The 21,396-nt window shown below is 37.3% G+C and overlaps 1 protein-coding gene across 2 annotated transcripts in view; it reads right to left on the bottom strand.

Moving 5' to 3' along the window:
• Positions 1-5,784: 5,784 nt before the first annotated feature.
• The window catches only part of PPP2R2A (protein phosphatase 2 regulatory subunit Balpha), an 82,424-nt gene continuing 66,812 nt past the window's right edge, over positions 5,785-21,396 (bottom strand). For both annotated transcript variants that reach the window (XM_029938062.1, XM_029938072.1), the window contains exons 5-10: positions 16,004-16,116; positions 15,158-15,335; positions 13,270-13,434; positions 12,225-12,394; positions 9,688-9,779; positions 5,785-6,782 (exon numbers count right to left, since the gene is read on the bottom strand). In XM_029938062.1, coding sequence (XP_029793922.1) covers positions 6,503-6,782; positions 9,688-9,779; positions 12,225-12,394; positions 13,270-13,434; positions 15,158-15,335; positions 16,004-16,116 — 998 coding nt within the window. In that variant the 3' untranslated portion in view covers positions 5,785-6,502. The remainder of the gene's footprint in view (positions 6,783-9,687; positions 9,780-12,224; positions 12,395-13,269; positions 13,435-15,157; positions 15,336-16,003; positions 16,117-21,396) is intronic.

Below are 21,396 nucleotides of genomic sequence, written 5' to 3'. Positions count from 1 at the left end.
TTAATTTTATGACGCTGGCCCAGTCCTGACGAGAACGGCTAGCTACACACAAGAGCAAGAGATCAACGTCCTCTACTATACAGAAGTCAAGTTCCACAAATATTCTTTATCGCTTTAGTCGTGTCTAAGGGAAAAAATATAACCTCAACAGACAGCCACAGTATCTCATATTACTACATGTGACTAAAGAAGAAAACTCAGTATAAACAGGCCCAGGGAGACTCTCTTACGTGGTAAAGAGTACCGCCTTCAACAGCCCACATGTCCTTAATACCACCCCCATGCAGTCATGGATAAAGCAAACAACTTTGTGTCTGTCTCTTATTTACCATTAGTTTGGAAGTGTCTGCAATTAAAGCAGAAAAGTGAAATAAGAGATTTGAAAATAAAGAGATTCAATATTAGAAAATAGATTATATGGAGACAATATAGTTATACAAAACACCAAAGAATCAACTGACATGCCAAAGTAGAATTACTAAATGCTCTAGCTAATGGCTACATTTAAAACATAGTGAAATTAGTAGCTTTCATATGTCACCATTAATAGAAATGAAAATGCAATGAAGGGGGGTGGGGAAAAAAAAGAAAATGCAATGAAGAAATAAAATGATTCATAATCAAAAGCATTTTTAAGTGTAAAAAGCGAAGATAACTTTTTCTCATTTTCTAACCATAAATGAAATAAACTCTTTGGTTTGACTACCAAAAAGGGGAGGGGAGGAGGAAAAAGGAGGGGTGGGCAGAGGGAGCACAAGGACGGGGGTAAGAGGAATCAAAGGAAAAATAAAGAGAAACCACAGCGTATGGTATTTTGTTACAGCAGCCTGAGCAGAATAAGACAGAACAGATTATGAAAAACTATGCTCATAAATCTGATAACTTAGATGAAATGGACAATTTCCTTGAAAGTCAAATGCTAAAACTCAAGATGAAATAATCTGCATAACTGTATTTAAAAAATTGAATTCAGATAAAAATCTCCCTATAAAGAGGGCCAAATGGCATCAATGGTGAATACTACCCACCATTTAGGGAAGAAATTCTATGAATTCCAGCCACATTCTTCCATATTATGGGAGAGGCTGGAAACCTGCTTCATGAGGGCGACATTACACTGACCAGACAATGATATTAAAAGACAAGGAAACTACAGATCAGTATTTCTTGTAACACTGATGCAAAAGTACTCAACAAAATACTAGCAAAAGAATATAACAATATTCTGGAAATGCAAAGCTGGTCCTTCAACAAAAGATACTTCAACAGATGCAACAAAATACCTGACAAAACCCAAAATCCATTCATGATTAACATGTCTCAGAAAACCAGGAATAAAAGGGAATTTTCTCATCCCGTAAAAGGCCATTTGCAAAAACCCTAAAACTAACCTACTTAATGGTAAATGGTAAATGAATGCTTGCCCCCTAATATTGGCAACAGGGCAAGGATGTGTCTGAACTGACCTCACCAGTCCTTTGACCATCAACTGCAAAGCCTAACCAGTGTAAGCAGGACAAGGAAGAGAAATAAAAGGCGTCTGAAAGGAAAATTAGAAAGATTGTAGAGAAAGGAAATATTATAGACTAACACTGTGTCTGCTGATTTTCAACAAAAGTGTAAAGAAAACTAAACTTGATCTGTGGTGTATAACTTTTCTATGTATCATATATAAAAAGTAACTCAAAGGTATCAGACCTAAATGTAAAAACTTGAAACTATTAAAGTTCCAAAAAAATAAAATAAATCTTTGTCACCTTAAGTCAGGCAGGTTTCTTAGATGGCACCAAAAGCACAATCCATTAAAGTTGCTAAAGTAGACTTTGTGAAAATTAAGAACTGCTGATCTTCAAAAAGCCGTTAAGAGAATGAAGAAAAGACTGGCTCAGAGTGGGAGAAAAATATTTACAGAGTACATGCCTTCTCTTATAGAAATGAATTCTCTGGCTAGAAATAGGAAAACACAAATTGGTGTACCACTTCTGATTTTTTCAACTTAATAAAACTAAAATATGGGATTTTCTAACAGTGTGAAGACATGGGTGATCCCACATGCTAGTGATGGAACTTCCATTTTTGGAAGGCAATCTGACAATATGTATCAAATCTCAAATACATCCATAGACTTTAACACAGGAACTGTATTTCTAGGAAGGTGTCCTAAAAACCTTACACACTGATACTTCTATTTGCAAAAATAAAAACAAAACTCAGTCTTCACAACGGGGCCGATGGTCCACAAACGTGAGCCTCTGCAGGCAGGAAAATCTCCTATCTGATCGGACCAGGGACACTGCTCGACACAATGTTAAAGGGAGAAACAGGACATTAAACTGTATGCATGATTCCATTCTCTGTGGGGAAAAAAAAAAAAAAAGACAGGTTTTCCCTGAATGGTGATTACTGGTGGGGTATTTTCTCTTTCTGTACTTTCTGAAAAACATGTATTCAGGATGTAGAAGTTACTTTTTAAAAAGAAATGGTGTCCCAAAGTTAAATCAAAATTAATGCCCTGGTCTCCTTGTAAAAGAGAAAGCGAGCATGGCACTTAAGGATCTCATCTTGCGAAGGGTTAGCCAGACTGTGTAGGCTAGGATTTAAACGAAGGACCGCTCAACTCTTGTCTAATTTCATTTTTGCCGCTTCCTCAACAAGGACCACAAAAGACATCCCTAAGTGACATGTGGGACCCTTCTATATCACGAGGCCTGTTAAGTACTGCTAGGTCATGTTGAATACTGGTTTTATTTGGACATACACACACTTTGGGCTTTTCCTTTATTTGGTTCCCAATTTAGTTTCTGATAATTAAGCTCTTAGAGCACAGGAACAAAACTCTCCAGTTTATGCATTCTTAAAAATACCTGCTAAATGCTGTTCAGGACTTACCCATTGCCCCCTAGTGGGAAAGCCCTCAAATAACTTGTTGCTGTTCATGTACTACTGAGCTTAAGCATCGAATTTTAAGACACAAGTACCAGCTTTCCCCCTTGTGCTTAGTTCTTTGCTAAATTTCTCCTTTTGGAGAAATCCTTGCAGTGCCTTCAGTTTGACAGGTGCTGTGCCAAAGAGGAACTTTTGTGGGCATTTCTTAATGCTTACAGAGATAGGTTAAAAAGTCTAATACCACTATGCAACAAAATGTCAAGGAAACAAAACTAAATTTATCACTGGCTTAAACAATTATCTTCAGCATTTGAGAACACCCCAAGGTCTTGTAAATTCACTATTTGATAATACTAAACAGTAAGTTTGGCTCTTTTGACCTCATGCAGTCTTACAAAATGAAGTGAGATTCTAAGTAAGGTTTTGGAAAAAAGGTGTGTAAAAGACCTTTTTAGTCATTAGTTATGGCAAACACCTCCCCCCCACACACACATGCACTGAGCTTATCAGCCAACTGAATAAGATACCCAAAATAGTAATGCTCTCGAATGCTAAAGTAAATCGACTTGATTCTCAATTACCTAGCATTCACCTTTTCTCTTTTCTTGGCTTGGTTGTGTTCTTCCCAAAGTGTATAATACTATCTCCACTTGAATTTAAATGGGATTAAGAAAAAAAAAGGTGCCGAAGCAGTGTTCTCCAAGAAGGTAATGATTTATATTTCACTAGAAACACTCACCAGTATTGTTTAGGTTTCACATATAAATTTTCCAAGACCAAAAACGTATTACTTGAAATACTGTTACACAAAGAACTTACTCTCATACTTCTCATTTTCTTTTAGGAATATCTGTAACCAGAATCCTCCTTACATTCAAGGTTTAAAGATCCTCACTTTAAAAAAAAAAAGTGCACAGATATCTTTTTGTTGTTGTTGTTGTTTAAATAGGCTTCATGCTCAGTGTGGAAGCCAACATGGGATTTGAACTCATAACCCTGAGATCAACAGTTGGATGCTTGACCAACTGAGCCACCCAGGTGCCCTATATGAAATAATTTATTCCAAAGGACTAAGGGCTTCACAGAAGACAGCTTAATATCAGTAGTTCATTGTTATATAAACATGTGTTTGCCTAAATACAGAGATTTATAAAATAACTATTGCCCAGCCACTAAAGAGATCAAAGGAGATTAACAATGAAATTTTTTTCCCCTGTAATCTTAAAAACAGGTGAAGACAGAAGGGATAGAATATGAATGTAGGTGTCAAGAGAATAGGAGAATACAAGCAACTTGACAAGACTAAGTTTATTCTAAGCAAAATTTTTATTAATAAAAAGATTAACCATGGCCATATGAGATGAGTGGCTGGGCTTCTAATTTGCTACATCAAATAAATAAAAATTGATACTTGAGAATATCATTACAATTTGTAATAGCATTCCTTTATAGAGGCATTTAAACTGTAGCAGTGTTTCTCTTCAACATAAAAAAACTAACCCTTAGTGTCATGGGTGAGAATCACGATAGCTATTGCTGAATCAAAAGAGAATTTCCAAGAGCTGTTTGGTGGTATTATCTCAAGATCTACACCCAAACTTTAGGGAGACAATCTTTCACATAGATCTGGAAAGCTGCCTGATCAGAGACAAATATCAATTTTTGATACTGTGGCCGGAGAACATCCCACTCCAAGCCAAGTGTGGAGAATAAATAACACAAATTAGGAATGCACCCAAGATCCCCAAATAAGTTAGTAAAAGTGCCATTACTTGAAGATTTTTCAGACATATAATGGGTTTAAATACAAATTCCAAATGTGTTTAAGTCCAAAAGATACAGTAATTTTATTACATAAAATTTCTCCTGTGTGCTAAAAATGCTGACTTACAAGACATAATATTCGTATCAGTATAGATAGAGGGAATTGCGCTCGGATTGCTTCATCATCTTTCATTGAGAAGAACAGAACAATAGGTAGTGGACATATATATACGAAGCACTGAGTCCTCTAAAATTCTAAGTTGTCTATTACCGCTCAACCAAAACATCCTAACCATTCTCTAATAATATACATGCCTACTCAATTTATAGTTTTAAAAATAAAGTCCATTTTTTTCTCCATTAAAGCTTCTGCAAGATTGACAAAGGTACATTCTACCCATTAAAAAATAGGAGTACTCTTCATCTTTGGAAAAGGTATAACCACTTAAGGAAAATGTAATCATTTACAGATTACTAAATTTTTATTTGAGGCAGCTGCTGGGAGTCCATTAAGCACTTTCTGAACACTGTACCTTTGAAGTTTGTTTTTAATACTTTGGAAAACCAAAAATAGAGAAAAAAACATATCTATGGCAAAGTACATTTCATTCAGATTTGATAGCAGTAAATTACAAAAAAAAATATTTTAGTGCAGTGTCAATTTTATCTATGTAAATCGCTTGAGGATAGTTTTATGTTATATTTTATGATTGACAGATTTTAAACTGTTAAGAAAGTTTTTTAAGTCTTTAACTTTAGTAAGGCAAAAATGAAATTAAGCACTGTAAAAAGTCTTTAAAAATGAAGTTCTACAAATTTGGTTCCCATTTACAACAGTTTCATTAACAGATGAGTTAAGTGTAGATACAATGTATCCAATACTTATAACCACAGTAAAAAAAAATCTCTAGTAGCAATTTATGGATTGTGAAATCCTTAGTAATACCAATATATATTCAAAACATGTTCATACAGAACCAAAACCTCTTCTTCTCCACGTAAAAGAACACTTGTTAAAAATAATTAACAAAAATACCAATTAAACAATGGAAACTCATTTCACTGCGCCCAAAAGTATGACACAAAATATTGGCTTAAAGAGGTAGATTAAAAAAGAAAAAGAAAACCAGATTCTCCATTCTTTGTCACTTTTATTCAGTAGTAGTTTTTTTTTTTTCCTTATTTTCGGTGCCAGACACGGCAAGGAGTGATTACAGCCAACTGTTATTTAAAACATTTGTTCGCAACATATACCCCCTTTACCACTGACCCCAGACTGACTCATCTTGTGTGCTTTCGTTCTTTCTTTTTTTAATATACCACCACCAAGACTGGGTGGAGGGGCGGGGGTGAGAGAGACGAAGGGGAAGAGTCCAGGAGGCCAGAGGAGGAGGAATGCTACAAGCCACAGTAAGAATGAGCTGTGTTTAATTTAAAAAAGGGGGGAGGGGTGTACCCCACAAATGATACAGTAATGAGGATACACAATTAAATCCCATAAGCATGACTGAAGGCTTTCACTGTGTTTGACGTCATCACAATGGAAGGCATAAAAAGTGGAGTAAATCAATGTTGATACAGTCCAATCTAGTCCATTAGGCAAGATGGTGCAAGAAGTCATTTAAATTAAAAGTGCCCTACCCTTACCTACATGGCTAGCAGACATGGAGAGCCCCACAGGGGTGAATCCAGAGCTTCTCCATGTAGCTACACAAAATGTGTTGTCGAATGGCACACTGTCAAACACTGGAAAGGGGCGCCACAATGGACCGCTCTCTTTTTTAGGTACGAATGCTAGATTCAACTATCTCAACTAAGCAGGAAGTGGGCTCTTCTGCTGGGAATGCCAACCCTAATTCACTTTGTCTTGAAATATATACAGATTGTTTGTAGTAGCTACAGCAATGATATTCTCCTTGGGGTGCCAGGCTGTATGAAGGATTTTCTTGTTGAAGTCGAGGCTGTCAACACTTATTTCATCTTTCTTTCGCTTGCCACTTGCACAGACTTTGCGCGGCTTTAGAACCGTGCGAGGTTTATTGTTTTCCCGGGACGCTTCTAGGGTTATGTCTCGCTTTGTGTTTCTGTCAAACATTCTGAAGAAATTATTGTACGATCCAGTCATGACAACGCTGCAAAAGCAAACAAGTATGCAGTCAAGTAAGTGAAGAGACGCTTACTTTCACTAAAATGAGTCAGGGATGAACCCGGCCCAGGGTGCTCCTGGGAATCAGCTACTTCAGGCAGTTTAGGAAGAGGGCTGCTGGCACCAACCCAGAGACCATCCAAACAAGCCTGTACTAGTCTGGTTTTCTATCAACAGCTCCTTTTCGTGACTGCCCAAACCATCACCAGCATGGGAGGTACTGTCGAGCACAGCTGCTGCTTAGCGGTCAGTACACACACAACCTCTGAACGGTTCTGCCACCACAGGCTGTGTGACTAGCCAGACCTGCAGCTTCCTCCAGTGCCGGCCGAGGGACCACAGGTTCTTAAACCCCCAAACACTCGGTATAAAGCCGTCCCTAAGAAACCAATGCTTTCTTTTGTGATTTCAATTATAAACTAGACAACTCGTTCCCAAGATGTTGTCTGGTTGGGATCATCCCATCTTATGAATGGTTTAAGAAATCCACTTATGAGAATATTAAGAGAGCAGCATATAAAACCTTTTTTGGACAACTATTTTTAATAGTATCTGCTTAAAGGGCCGCCAAATTTTAACCCTACCCAGGGTAGCTCTTTGTCAGTTCAACTTTCGACCCATCACTGCTCAGTAAGAATAAAAACACTTACTGAGTTTTAAGTACCCCAGTAAGCAATTCCTCCTGTTCGAAACCGTTCATTTGGAAAGGGTCTGGTACTATTATTACTTACCATCTTCTTCCCACACGGTTTAACTATTGTAAATAAGATCACAGAGTATCAAGGAACTGTTTAATACTTGTACAAATGACTGCCATCTCTTCAGTACTATCAATTTCCCCCAAAGGACACCTGACAACATTTTAATCAAACTCAAATTGGTGCATGGACATGGAGGTATTTAAAACTGTATTTCTTTTAAAACGATTTATGTAAGTAACTTAGACTGGCATCCTGTATTATCTGATTTGGGGAGGTTTTATGGATCAGGACACATAGGTCTATGACTATTTGTAAATCTTAAAAGGTTTTGTTAGGCCAGCATTTCTGTGGTATACCTGCCAAAAGTGTGTAACCTGAATCAAATCATGAGGAAACATTAGACAATACTCAAACTGAGAAATAATCCATAAAATCACTGACCGGTTTTTCAAAAATGCCAGTCATAGAAGTCAAGGAAAACATGAAGAACTACTGTTCCAGATTAAAGAAGACTAACGAGATAGGACAATTAAATGTTACATATACTTTTGGATTGGCTATTTGACCAGACTTCTTCCTCTGCTGGGAAGGAACTGAGAGGGCTGGGGAAACTGTAACAGGCTCTGTGGATCAGACAGGAGGACTACACCAATTGGAGCTTCTCTACTTTAGAAGACTGCCCTGCCATCGTGTAGGAGAAAATCTCTCCTATGTTTTAGGAATACTCATTAACAAATTTAAGGGCAATGGGGCATTGTATTTGGAATCCACTCCTAATCGGTTTACAAAGTATGTGCGTCTGTTGGCATGTCTTTTTTTTTTTTTTTCAAGTTTATTTTTACTTATTTCTTTTGAGAGAGAATCCCAAGAAGGCTCTGCACTGTCAGCACAGAGCCCGATGCAGGACTCAAACTCACAAACTACGGGATCGTGAACTGAGCTGAAATTAAGCGTCAAGATGCTCAACCGAGTCACTGAGGTGCTCCTATCTGCATGTCTTTACAGAGACAGATAAAAAGACCAGAGAATGACACAGCAAACAGGAGAACCTGAGTAAGGGCTAAATAAGACTTGTGTCAGTCTTACAAGTTTTCTCTACCTTTGAAATTATTTCAAAACAAATTTTTAAATGTTAAGAGGGAAATCAACAGTTTAAACCATGCGAAGTTTACTAACTGCTAGTTAGTAGCAGTGTGCCATATTCTATTCTATCAGTATCTTCTTTCTCTTCATACTTGCTAATTTCTACTTTTCTCTTCTTCCTTTTCCTTTTTCAAAATGTCTTGATGCCCTGGGGTTAGTAGTGAGTTCAAAGGCAAAGCTTGCTTATTCCTAGTCTAGGTGTCTCATGGTCAGTCTATTACTAGGGGTCATGTTAGAATTCAGATGAAAGTTAATTTTTTAAATCATACCAAAGATACACGATCCAAGTTCAATCATCCTCTACAACATATAGCACCACGAAACTCCAATTTTATCAAGTTTCACTGATTAAACTAAAAGTATCTCTAATTACCTTGAAGGCAAGTTTAAGTAATATCAAAATTATGTTTCCTTGTACTATGTTCTGTTCTATTGAAACACAATAAATGGTAAATAAATACTGACAATTAAAAACTAAGAGATTAAGACTTATTTGTCCTTGGAAATAATGATACACATTTTCAGGACATAGTAAAAATGAAGCATACCATGGTAAGGCTGTGGATTATAAAAACCCTAACGACTCTTGGTAATATGGTTAAAATTACAGATAGTAATCAGCACTTCTATGAGATACTAACGTCGTGTCCAGAAAAACTGATGTGTAACATTCTAAATGAAACATTCACTGCCTAAATATTTCTAAAAACAGTCTCATACTAGATGAACAAAGTGAAATTTCACCATTTTAACTATTGGCATGTCAATATTTAAAGACATTTAAATCATAATTTAAGATCCTGAGACCTTGTTGTGCATTTTTATCTTTACTAGCGAAACAATGTTTAACTTTTTCTAGTATTGCTCTAAGATTATTGAATTTATTTCAAGGAAATTGGAGAAAAATAAAGTTAGGATTTATAGTTTGTGTCAATCTAAAATAAGTTGCATTTTTAGTGAATGTGGCAACCATAGAAGGAAATAGCAAATTTCTTTTCTCTGATAAAATGCACATTTGAATGAGAAGTTCAAATTAAACTCAATTACCTGTCAGATCCGTTCCAACAACATTCAAATTTGTCAAATATGCAGTCATTTTCATACAGTGAACAAAGTTTACTTCTGAGGTATTCATGAACCTGAGTTTTAAGCACAAATGTATTATTATAGATATATTTATTTACCTCTTAATACCTGCTGATTGATATTAGTAAAATGATTAAAGCAACTCCTTACTTGTGTTTTTAAAAAAGAAATATATACACACACATACACACTTTTTAATCTTATTAAAACCCAATTCTCTTAGTAACAAAAGCAATAATTTTATTCTCTTACAAACAAATGAGTCCCTTCCAAAAACACACATTTTCCTATTGTGAGAAGAGAAAAATACCCTTTGGGGCATGGCACATGAACACTTTACAGTGTTCAGCCAGCCTAAATTGTTTAGGCTAGAGAACATGTGAAAATGGTACAGATAAGAGAATAATAATTAAAGACTATTATATCTGTAGTTGAATATGTTAACACTTGGTTTTCAATCCATAACGTGCTGATCAAAACACTCAATATTATGTTTTACTTCCTTTTTAAAGACCATTTTCTGGGCCTAAATAACTGAAGTCCAACACTAACACTAACATTAAGTACCCGGGCTATGCACAGTGTGACCATGCCCTGGTCTGGTGATGAAATATAACTGACCCTTGAATACCATGAGGATTAGGGGTGCTAATACCCCCTGCAGCATCAAAATCCATACATAACTTTTGACTCCCCAAAATTTAACTACTAATGGCCTACTCCTGGCTGGGGAAGCCTTACTGATAACTTAAGGTTAATGTGTATTTTTTTAATGTTATATGTAAAATGTATTATATACTGTAGTCTTATAATAAAGTAGGCTAGAGAAAAGAAAATATTAAGAAAATCACAAGGAAGAGAAAATACATTTATGGCACTATACTGTTTCAATAGAAAAACAATCCATGTATAAGTGGACCCATGAAGTTCAAACCATGTTGTTCAAGGATCAACTTTATATAGTTATTCGAAGTATGCATCACTAAAAAAATTGGTATCACTTGATATTCCTTATGGGGTATCAGAAACTAATGAAGATGTACTGGTTTTTTGAAGTATAATTCTATATTTACTCACCACTATTTGACAAGGAGGTAAACTAGAAAATCAATAAATCTGGTATTTAAAAAGCATTTGGAGAAATGATGCATTTCTCAATATTAATGCTATTAAATTACAAAAGATATTCCAAAACTTTTGTTGTGACCAGAGAGAGGGGAAAAGGAGTCTCTATCTTACGGATTTTACTTAGAGAGAGCCTTATAAAAGAAATAATGATAGAAAAGAGTAGGTATCTTCTAAATGCTTAGAATTCTATATTCTTTACAAAACAACCTTAAGTCATTTCACATGTCCATTTCACTTTTAAGTATAGTGGAACGACTCAGCCATGTCTATGTGACATTAAGCACAAATTTGTTAACACAGAAGAACTGCAACTCATGTAGGGTTAGAAGGCAAAACATTAATAAGATCAAAATACCCTTTAGTCACACAGCTCAGCAAGAGGATTATATAAATTCAGTAACAGTTAAATCTGCATACATTACATCTGAGTATAATGTGACTCTACTCTGAATCACTAATTCTGCATAGGCAGAAAACCTGCAAATCAGGTAAAATTAGGTAAATCCTAACAATCAAAGTTTTAGAGTACACTATAAGGGTTTCTCACCAAACAATTTTAAATGTATGAAGTTAAGGTTCAAATCAATTATTCTCAGTGGCAATGGGGAGGTGGTGGTGGTGGTGGTGAGGAATACCAGGAAACAGATCACAATCTTGGAAGTTACACAAATGTAATGTGAAAACAAAGCAGTATGTATTTGTTTTTGTTTCAACGTAGCATTTATTTTAAAATTTCAAATACCATTAAGGAAGAATCTTAAGTACTTTATGCTTGCCAAAGAGGATTAAAAAGTTTGAGAAACATTGTTCTAATTTTGTGGAAGACATATAACATAAAGAAGTTATTCTTAAAGCAGTGTTAAGGGTTTTCTATATTGTGGCCTAGGGCTGACCTTAGATTTCTGCCCCCCTCCCTCCCCGGTCGCAGCTGTGTGCATCTTCTTTCTCTTCTCTAGAAGATCCAGCTGACTGGGCACGCCCAAGTTAAGCTTCAGTTCTACTACAGCACATACTCCAATTAGGACTTCTCCACTAGGACTGGCCACTCTCCCCAATCCTCTTCCCCACCTAGACATTAATAGAGTGTCTGCTCTCCCCTCCTCACTTTAAATGTAGACCGTGGCGGGGGGGGGGAGTTACTATTGAGCCAAACTGGTAGCAAAAATCACACTTTAACGGAATAGAGAGCACAACCTACAAAAATACATATAAAATTAACATACGGAAGAGCAACATACTCATGGATGTCCGAAGGGAAAAGCCTACGGGTTGACCATGCTATACTGGAATTAACACATAGTACAAAATCCTCTATAAAGACTTAGAAGTACATATGGTATATGCTCATTGAAAGAGAAAACTGCAAATACCTGGTATGTTTCCACAGGCCTGTTTTCCATATTTAAGTCCCAAATTTTGACTGACAAATAGTCTCTAGTCATCATATATCGACCGCTATGGCTGAATTTTACATCAGAAATAGAGGAGATGATTTCAGAAAAAAAAGACCTGTTACTGGGATCTTCAGGTTCTTCAAACACTAAAAACAAGCAAAAAAGGGCAATTTGTATAATATTCTGGTTTGGACAAAGCATTTGCTGAGACAATCATTCAACAACTTCCTGTGAGTTAGAGCTGCCACGCTGGTACAGACCCGGAATACATCTCTCTGGCTATACGAACATAACCTCCCTGGGGGGGTTCTTGGCACTGACGCCGGAGACGCCCAAGTCCTCAGCGCACGCCGAGCCCTACGGCTGGCTTGGCAGAGCCGCGCTCACCCAGGGCTGCGGACATGAGAGGCACCAGGTCTGCGGGTTCAGCATCCTCCGTGACAGCCTGTGCTGCCACCGCAAGGAAACACACCGTCCAAATTCATACCAGATTCTACTGTTTTAGCGGCCAGGTGAAGTGGTTTTGATAACAGGCACACACCAAATGAATTTCATGTCTACAGTAATATGACGACAATAATAATGCTACCCTTAATTTTTTAAGCTGGTGCTTTTTCAGTTTTTTTAGTCAAGGAAAGCTCTTCTCAGAAAAGTCTTCCTAGAAAGCTCAAAATAGAACACAACAAAGGGAGGGCAAGGAGAAAAGGGAGAAGGGAAGGGAGGAGGGGAGAAAAAAAAAAAACCCTGCTCTACTTGAATACAGAATTGGAGAGCCCAATCCCAGGTTCCCCCAAAATAACATCCTGTGTAAAAATACATCTGCTGGGACATCAACAGACATGCTCCCAGGAGGGCCCTCTGTGTGCTCCAGTGGGGTCAGGCGGCCTGGCAGAGGGTGTGGGCGGCCCTGGGCACACAGGTTCCCAGATCACGAACCGATATAAATGTAGTCCCAACATCTAACACTAGCTTCAAAAAACCATAAATGTTAGCATTTGAAAGCAGGACACAGTCAACTTACGTTTAGAATGCCTATCACAGAGGGCAGAGGCCCTCATGTCACATAACCGAATCGTCCCTTTACTGCTGCTGTATACAAACGTGTTGCAGCTGTTGGGATGGAACTCCGCCGCTGTGATCACCTCTGTCAGCTCTTCCATATTGGCAGGCTTGATATCCACAATATCTGAATAGCATTTTATTAAGGAATTTCCACTTAGAAAAAACGGCAAATATAATTTTACAGTTCTCAAATCACTGATTCATAAACTTAATTAAGCACAAGTATTAATTCGGAATTGCATTCTACTCCTTAAAGGAGTATAAATCCCAGAGGGATTCTAATCTTGGGGAAAAAAATCTTAAAAGCGACCATGGGAGAATTTTAAACCCTGTTACCATGTAGAGGGGCCTTTTTTTCTGAGTATGATACAATTCCCAGAAGCCATAAGGAATTGATTCCGTAAGTTACCTTCCTAAATATTAATAGGAATTACTGTACATTCCAAACAAAAGTAAAAAACTTCAAGGGGAACCTATTTACACCATAAACGATAGAGCTGATTTACTTAATATTAAAAAAGGGAAGTTTTAAAAACAAATAAAACCCCAGTAAGACTATGTGCTAATCCAATGAAAAAATTAGGAAAGAACAAAAAGAAATAAAAATGGTTGATAATTAGGACTTTTCAATAACTAGACTGGCAAAGGGACTAGACTGCAAAGAAACAGGCTTTCCCTTTTATATAATATGGGTAGATCACGAATTCCAGTTAACGTATTGATTCCTCAAAAGAGGTCTATTTAAAACTACATACAATGACACCAGCAGTAATAACTGCTAATACTTACTGAAACCTTAAGAAATAAAGAAAACAAATATATTTATATACAATCTTAGATTTATATGCACATAGTATATTGTGTGTGGCAGGTATATATAGTATCACACACTTGTACATGTACAGAAAAATTTCAGAAGGATAATATAAACAATGAGAATGGTATTTGGAAAAATATTTCTATTGACTTTATACCACTATTACATCATGACTTGTAGGAATTTTTTTCCAACTCTAGTGAGACTATTTTTACATTTTTAAAGAATAATACTCTACAAATTTACTTTTTACAAAAAACTCAACTATTAAAAAATTGTATTTTCATTAGACTGCAATAGTATTTAATATACACAGTATTATAGCAAAGTACTTAGTATCAAGTACCAAACTTACTATATACAATAGTACTTAAAATTCCAAGAATCCTATTAAAAATGTTTTTTTAATGTTTATTTATTTTTGAGAGAGACAGAGACAGAGAGAGATAGAGACAGACAGACAGACTGGGGGTGGGGAAGGGGCAGGCAGAAAGAGACACAGAATCTGAAGCAGGCTCCAGGCTCTGAGCGGTCAGCACAGAGCCCGATGTGGGGCCTAAACTCACGAACTGCTAGGTCATAACCTGAGCCGGTCAGATGCTTAACCGACTGAGCCACCCAGGTGCTTCTAAGAAGCCTATTTTTAAAATCAATACATTATGCCCTTTATGAAAGAACTTCCCCCAGTGTTTAATCACTTAAGCATAAAGAAGAAGTGGTAAAGGGATGCCTGGTGGCTCAGTGTTTGAGTGACCGACTCTTGATTTTTGACTCAGGTCATGATTTCAGTTTTGTGAGTTTAAGGCCCATATCTGGCTCTGTGCTGACAGTGCGGAGCCTGCTTGAGATTCTCTCTCTCTGTATCTCTCTCAAAATAAACTTAAAAAAAAAAAGGAGTATAGTAAGAAGTTACTATAAACAGAAAAAATAATAATACACGAAGGAGAGATGCAAATAAATGTATGCAAATGAATGTAGTGTGGGCACAACATGACTTCTTTATCGAACACCAAAGAAACCAAATGGATACTAAAACTCCTGTCTGTAATCTCCAGATGCCAAAGATTAATCCGTAAATCATCTGCAGATAAATATGTTTCATAATCACTATTAATAGAAATTGAGTTGATGTGATATGTATGAGCATTGGCAAATATTCTTCGTGGACTGGCCTCCACCATGAGATCCATGGGCCTAAAGACTGGCACCTGTCAATGAGACACATGAAAAACAGTCATTTACTGACAATGGCCCTTAAGGTTCAGTTCTTTACTCCAGTTTTTGAGGAACACTACAAATATTACACAGATTTAGTTTTATACAGCAACTGATACTGATCCTTAAACTGTTGAAATGAGAAGAAAAATAATTTGGTCAATTTACCTTCTTGTATAGGTAGCAATACTGTTGGAATTTGATGTGCTTTCTAGTTCCAATCTTTTGTATGAGATATGCAAAGCTAAACATTCCCAGTTTGAAGTGGCTAAAAAGGAAATTAGCCCAGAGCATCTAATTCTTGGTATTTTTTAGCTGGAACTAGAAAATCTGGTCCATTTCTACTCTTTTGATCTCCAAAGAAAATTAATCTTGAAACTCAAGGTTGTGTTAGCTGACATTCAAACTGTGAGAGCAAAAGAGTGTGACATAATATAAAATAGTCTTTCATTAGGCCTTGGGTCAGCCCCTGGCACAGAGAGACCTCTATGTGGGACACGGGTGTTTAAAATGGGAGTTTTCAATGTCCTACCCGGTTATATAATTGTTGGGAGGTGGCTGATTATAGTTAATCCTACTCAAATTCTGCTCAGGATCTAGAATCTATAATATGAATACAGAACACTATTCATCATACCATCATTATTTCATAAGTACTTACTCGTAGTGTAGTGACTGTAGTAGGATCTCTATACCTTCCATCCTCCTCTTTCAAGTTATACCCTTCTGGTCTTTTGTCCCTTTCGCTGATTTTCCATAATTTTATTGTTTTATCTGGAGAGAAAAATGAAAACCTCCTCAAATAAAGAGTAATAATACTAACAGAAGAAAAATATATAGGTATATTTAAACATGCTATTTCGGGGCACCTGGGTGGCTCAGTTGGTTGAGTGTCTGAATCTCCATTTCAGCCCAGCTCATGATCTCACGGTTCATGGGATCAAGCCCTGTGTTGGATTCTGCACTGACAGTATGGAGCCTGCTTGGGATTCTCTCTCTCCCTCTCAAATAAACATTAAAAAAAATGCTATCTCATATTTCACCTATAGGATCCCAAGAATAAAATTGCTTACATGACTTAGTAAAGAACAAACTTCCTATTACCTGATGAATAAAACACATATTCATAGAAATATGGTATAGAAATCACAAATTTATGTTAATGGCATTCATAAAGTACCATTTGATATTAAAATCAAGTCACAGCCAGGACTTTATCTTTTAAAAGTAATTAAAGCACCTGGGTGGCTCAGTCAGTTAAGCATCCGACTTCAGCTCAGGTCATTATCTCACAGTTCATGGGTTCAAGCCCTGCATTGGGCACTGTATTGATGGCTCAGGCCTGGAGCCTGCTTTAGATTCTGTGTCTCCCTCTCTCTGCCCCTCCCCTGCTCATGCTCTGTCTCTATTTCTCTCAAAATTTTTTTTATAGTTTATTTATTTTTGAGACAGAGAGCACGAGCGGGGGGGGGGGGGGGCGGGGGGACGGACATAAAATCTGAAACAGGCTCCAGGCTCTGAGCTGTCAGCACAGAACCTGATGGGAGGCTCAAACCCATGAACTGTGACCTGAGTCAAAGTCGGACACTTAACTGACTGAGCCACCCAGGTGCCCCCCCAAAATACTAAAACAAAACAAAACAAGCTAGAGGGTAGAAATTACACATATATGTATGTGTGCATATAAATGTCTGTACATATATACACACACATATATACTTAATATTTAATTTTTAGAAGAGAATCAACAACAGAGTTAGTTAAAAAAGTATCTATCTCCCTCTGTCCCATACTTCCTAGCAGATCTGTCAAAGATTCCATAGGGGTGCCAGTGTAGCTCAGCCAGTTAAACGCCCAACTCTTGACTTCCGCCTAGAAGCCTGCCTACGATTTTCTCCTCCTCCCTCCACCCCTCTTCCACTCACGTGTGCGTGCTCTCTCCCTTCTCTCCAAAAAAAAAAAAAAAAAAAAAAAAAAAGGCTCCACAAATTCCTTCATAGACTGATGTCTTTGTTTAAATCTCATTTCCCTGCTGTATTAGGGATTTAAGCCAAGGGAATAGAGCATGAAAAAAATTAAAAGCTATGTCCCCAAGTTCTTTAAGACAACATTCCTAGGTTATCAAGAATATATAAAATACTACTTTTTAAATAAATGCTTATTTTGATTAAGTTCAGAGTTACAGTAAAGTTGCAAAGATAGCACACAGTGTTTCCATTATACCCTTCACCCAGTTTCTTCTAATGTCAACATCTTATGCAACCTTGGTATTTGTGCAACATCTTATTTAACCATTTGTTACAACTAAGAAATTAACCCTATACATAACTATTAACTTAAACTCCAGACTACTCAGATTTCACCAGGTTTTCTACTAGCACCTCTTTCTATTCCATGATCCAAACAACACTGTATTTATTTGTCAACTTTCTCTGGTCTAACAATTTCTCAGACTTTCCTGATTTTTCATCATCTTAACCATTCTGAGAAGCAGTGGTAAGGTACTGCAGAATGTCCCTCTGCTGGGCACGTTCGTTTTCTCATCAGACCTGGATCACTGGTTTTTAGGAAGAGCACCAGGGGTTAAGTAAAGGTATACACGTACATACAATATCATCATGACTGCTCCACTGATGATGTTCTCTCTACTTGTGCGGCTAAGGCAGGGCCTGCCAGGTTTCTTTGCTGTACAGTCACTCCTTTCCCCCCGTCATACTCTATTCTTTGGAAATGAGTCTCTAAGTCTGGTCCACACTTAGAGAATTCAGTTACAGTTTCTGTAGGGAGGAGCATCCATCCATGTATTTGAAATTCTCCAGTAAGAAGCATCTCCTCTCCCTGCTTATTTATTTAACCATTTATTTAAACCCTTATGGCCTCAAGCATATTTAATACTTAATGTTACAATCCTAAAATTGCCTTCCTATAAATGTATCACATTCTTAATGGTCTTTTCATAAGCAAATGGGTAAAACACAATTTTAAAAAATAGTGTACAGGGGCACTTTATAAAGTTCTGTCACATACAGGGAATCTTCTGGCGTGGCCTGCTCTCTCTGCCTGGTGGGGAAGAGTGTGCCGGTTACCCCTGTGGATGCCCTTTGCAAAGATGAAATGTAAACAGAAAAAAAAATGCTAATTTTGCTAATTTATAAATTAATATTTCATCTAACCCCTAGTAATCTTGTTTAGAGTTATCTTGCAGTTAAGCTACAGATTTTCTATGTGCTCACACACACACACACACACACAAAACTATAAAATTTAGGTAAAGATTTATATAATTTAGAATATTTTACTTGTCCCCAAATGTATAATATAAATAAGTCAAGCCTAATCTCTTTATTTTATAAGAATGAAAAGCTTCCTCTCACCAATTCCTTAACTGCTGTATGGCTTGTCCAAATTCACCATCCTTACTAACGCTATAAGGAAAACACATGTACATATCAAACTCTTCAAATAAGATGTAATCAGTCTGTGGTTCCTAATAGTGTTTTAGGAAGAAAACTATACTTAACATATTAAACTTCAACAAAATTCTTTAAGTGATAAAACTTGTCACTTAAGAGGTTAAACATTTTTAATTAACTAATTTAGAATAAATGTGATAAAGGAGTATCTAACTCCCTCCATCCCATTCTTCCCAACAGATCTATCAAAGACCCAGAGGGGTGCCAGCCACTCAGCCGGGTAAGCGACTTGATTTCCGCTCAGGAGCCTGCTTAAGGCTTTCTCTCCCTTTACAATTTCAGTGCAGTTCATGGGAACGAGGCAGGTCAGAAATAAAATATTTTAGGAGCACCTGGGTGGCTCAGTCGGTTGAGTGTCCAACTCTTGATTCTGGCTCAGTTCACAATCTTGTGGTTCATGAATGAGTTCAAGCCCCACACTGGGCTGTGCACTAACAACAGGAAGCCTGGTTGGGATTCTCCCTTACCCACTCTCTTCCTCTCCCACTCTCTTCCTCTCCCCTGCTTACTCTCTTTTTCTCAAAATAAAAATAAACTTTTTTTTTTTAAAAAAAGGAAATAAAATATTCTGAATATTTTTATAAGCTTATTCACTTTTAAGAGAGAGAGCATGCATGCATGCATCTGAGCTGAAATCAAGAGTCAGATGTTTAACTGCCTAAGCCACCCAGGAGCCCCCCACAAATAAAATAGTTAAGTAAAACAATTTTTTAAAAATACAGAATTCTTTTTTTAAATTAGTAATGGGAAACCTTATAATGTCTACTTATTTTAATATTTATTTTTAGAGAGAGATAGAGACAGCGTGAGCAGGGGAGGAACAGAGAAGAGAGGGAGACACAGAATCTGAAGCAGGCTCCAGGCTATGAGTTGTCAGCAGAGTCTGACACAGGGCTCAAACCCACCAACTGCGAGATCATGACCTGAGCTGAAGTCAGACGCTCAACCACCTGAGCCACCCAGGTGCACCAAAAAACACAAAATTCTTGGGGGGCCTGGGTGGCTCAGTCGGTTAAGCCTCCGACTTTGGCTCAGGTCAGATCTCACGTTCATGGGTTCGAGCCCCACGTCAGGCTCTGTGCTGACAGCTAGCTCAGAGCCTAGAGCCTGCTTCCGATTCTGTGTCTCCTCTCTCTGCCTCTCCCCCTCTGTATCAAAAATAAATAAAATATTTTTTAAAAACCACCAAATTCTTAAGCTCTGCAGTAGTGACTTTTTTTTTTAAGCTCTAGTTTTTGGCCTACTGGAATTCTGTGACAATAATCAAACTCCACAGAGCTGCATGCAAAATTATGCAAATATAAACGCTTTTCTATAAAGAAAATTATTGGATTCCTCAAAGAATCCAATTTGTTTTTCTCCAAAAGGTTAAGAACCACTGCTCTCTGGTGCTTCCCTATACTGTCAACACTAACAAGTAAAGGGTGTTCCGGAAGTCCACAAGTCCTGGTGTCCCTCTCACCATAAAAAGAGGGTTGGGAGAGGGAAGACACTGCTACCAAGTCTCCTTTGTGGGAATGCAGCTTTATTATTCAAAAGCTTCGTATTAACAAGCTGTTAAAACACAAGTTATTTACTAGTGAACTCTATTACTCATATATTCAAGACTCTTCGTGGCTAACAGGTTCAAGGTGGACATTTCTGCAACATGGAACAATCGAGGAGAATTCAGAGAGAGCAAAAAGAGATGAAAGAGAAAGAGAAAAAAAAAGCCATGTGAAGAAACATTAAAGGAACTAAAGCTATAAGGAGGGCACTAGGAAGTGGTTTAAGTTAAGAATGATTTGGGGAACACTGGACAGTTTATGATGTGACCATGGGAAACCAACGCAAAGATAAAAGTAAGATTACTTTTTGTCAATCTAAGCTGGGATATTGAGTCCTATTCCCTACTGTTCTCCCACAGCAGTTTCTCATCTTTCAGGAGTGTAAAGGCCCATCACATGTGGATGAGGAGGTATTATGCTCAATCTCACATAGACAACTATACCAAATTATATAAAGTTATTACCTAGATTTAAGAGATGCTGACATTCTCCCATGATTACTTTCTTTTTAAAAGAATAAAGCTTTCCTCATATAGCTTAGGTTCTACTCACTCCTCCTGTCCCTTTCCCATTCCACCACACCCAGACACAGCAGTGTGTAAAATTCCCATACCTGTTTTATCCTTCCACAGTGAGCTCTACCTTAGTGCAAAAAAATAATGCAGCCCCAAATAACTGTTTTATTTAGCGCTCTTTAATAACAAAAAGATACCTACAACACACTGTGCAGTGCCTTTAAAATAAGGACTTAAAAATTTACACAGTAAACCTATTTGGGAGACACTATTGATTCTTTCTACAGAAAAATACTACATAGAGTCACATACCCAAGACCGGAACCCTGGAATCCCCAGTGGTCTCTCCCTCCACTGAGCCTGTTAAGTTTACTGTCTACGAAGGCTCATCTGATTATACACTGCCTTATTTCAAATCACAGAGAGTACAGGGAAAGCTGCATGGAAGACACATGTGGATATCCACTGAGAACTGAAGGGTATCTGAGATTCATTCCGTAAGTGAACTGAAACGGGATT

Source organism: Suricata suricatta, chromosome 1, assembly GCF_006229205.1.
Source record: "Suricata suricatta isolate VVHF042 chromosome 1, meerkat_22Aug2017_6uvM2_HiC, whole genome shotgun sequence".
Classification (NCBI taxonomy): Eukaryota; Metazoa; Chordata; class Mammalia; order Carnivora; family Herpestidae; genus Suricata; species Suricata suricatta.
The sequence above is the reverse complement of the archived record's forward strand: the minus strand, read 5'-3'. Positions and strand labels throughout refer to the sequence as shown.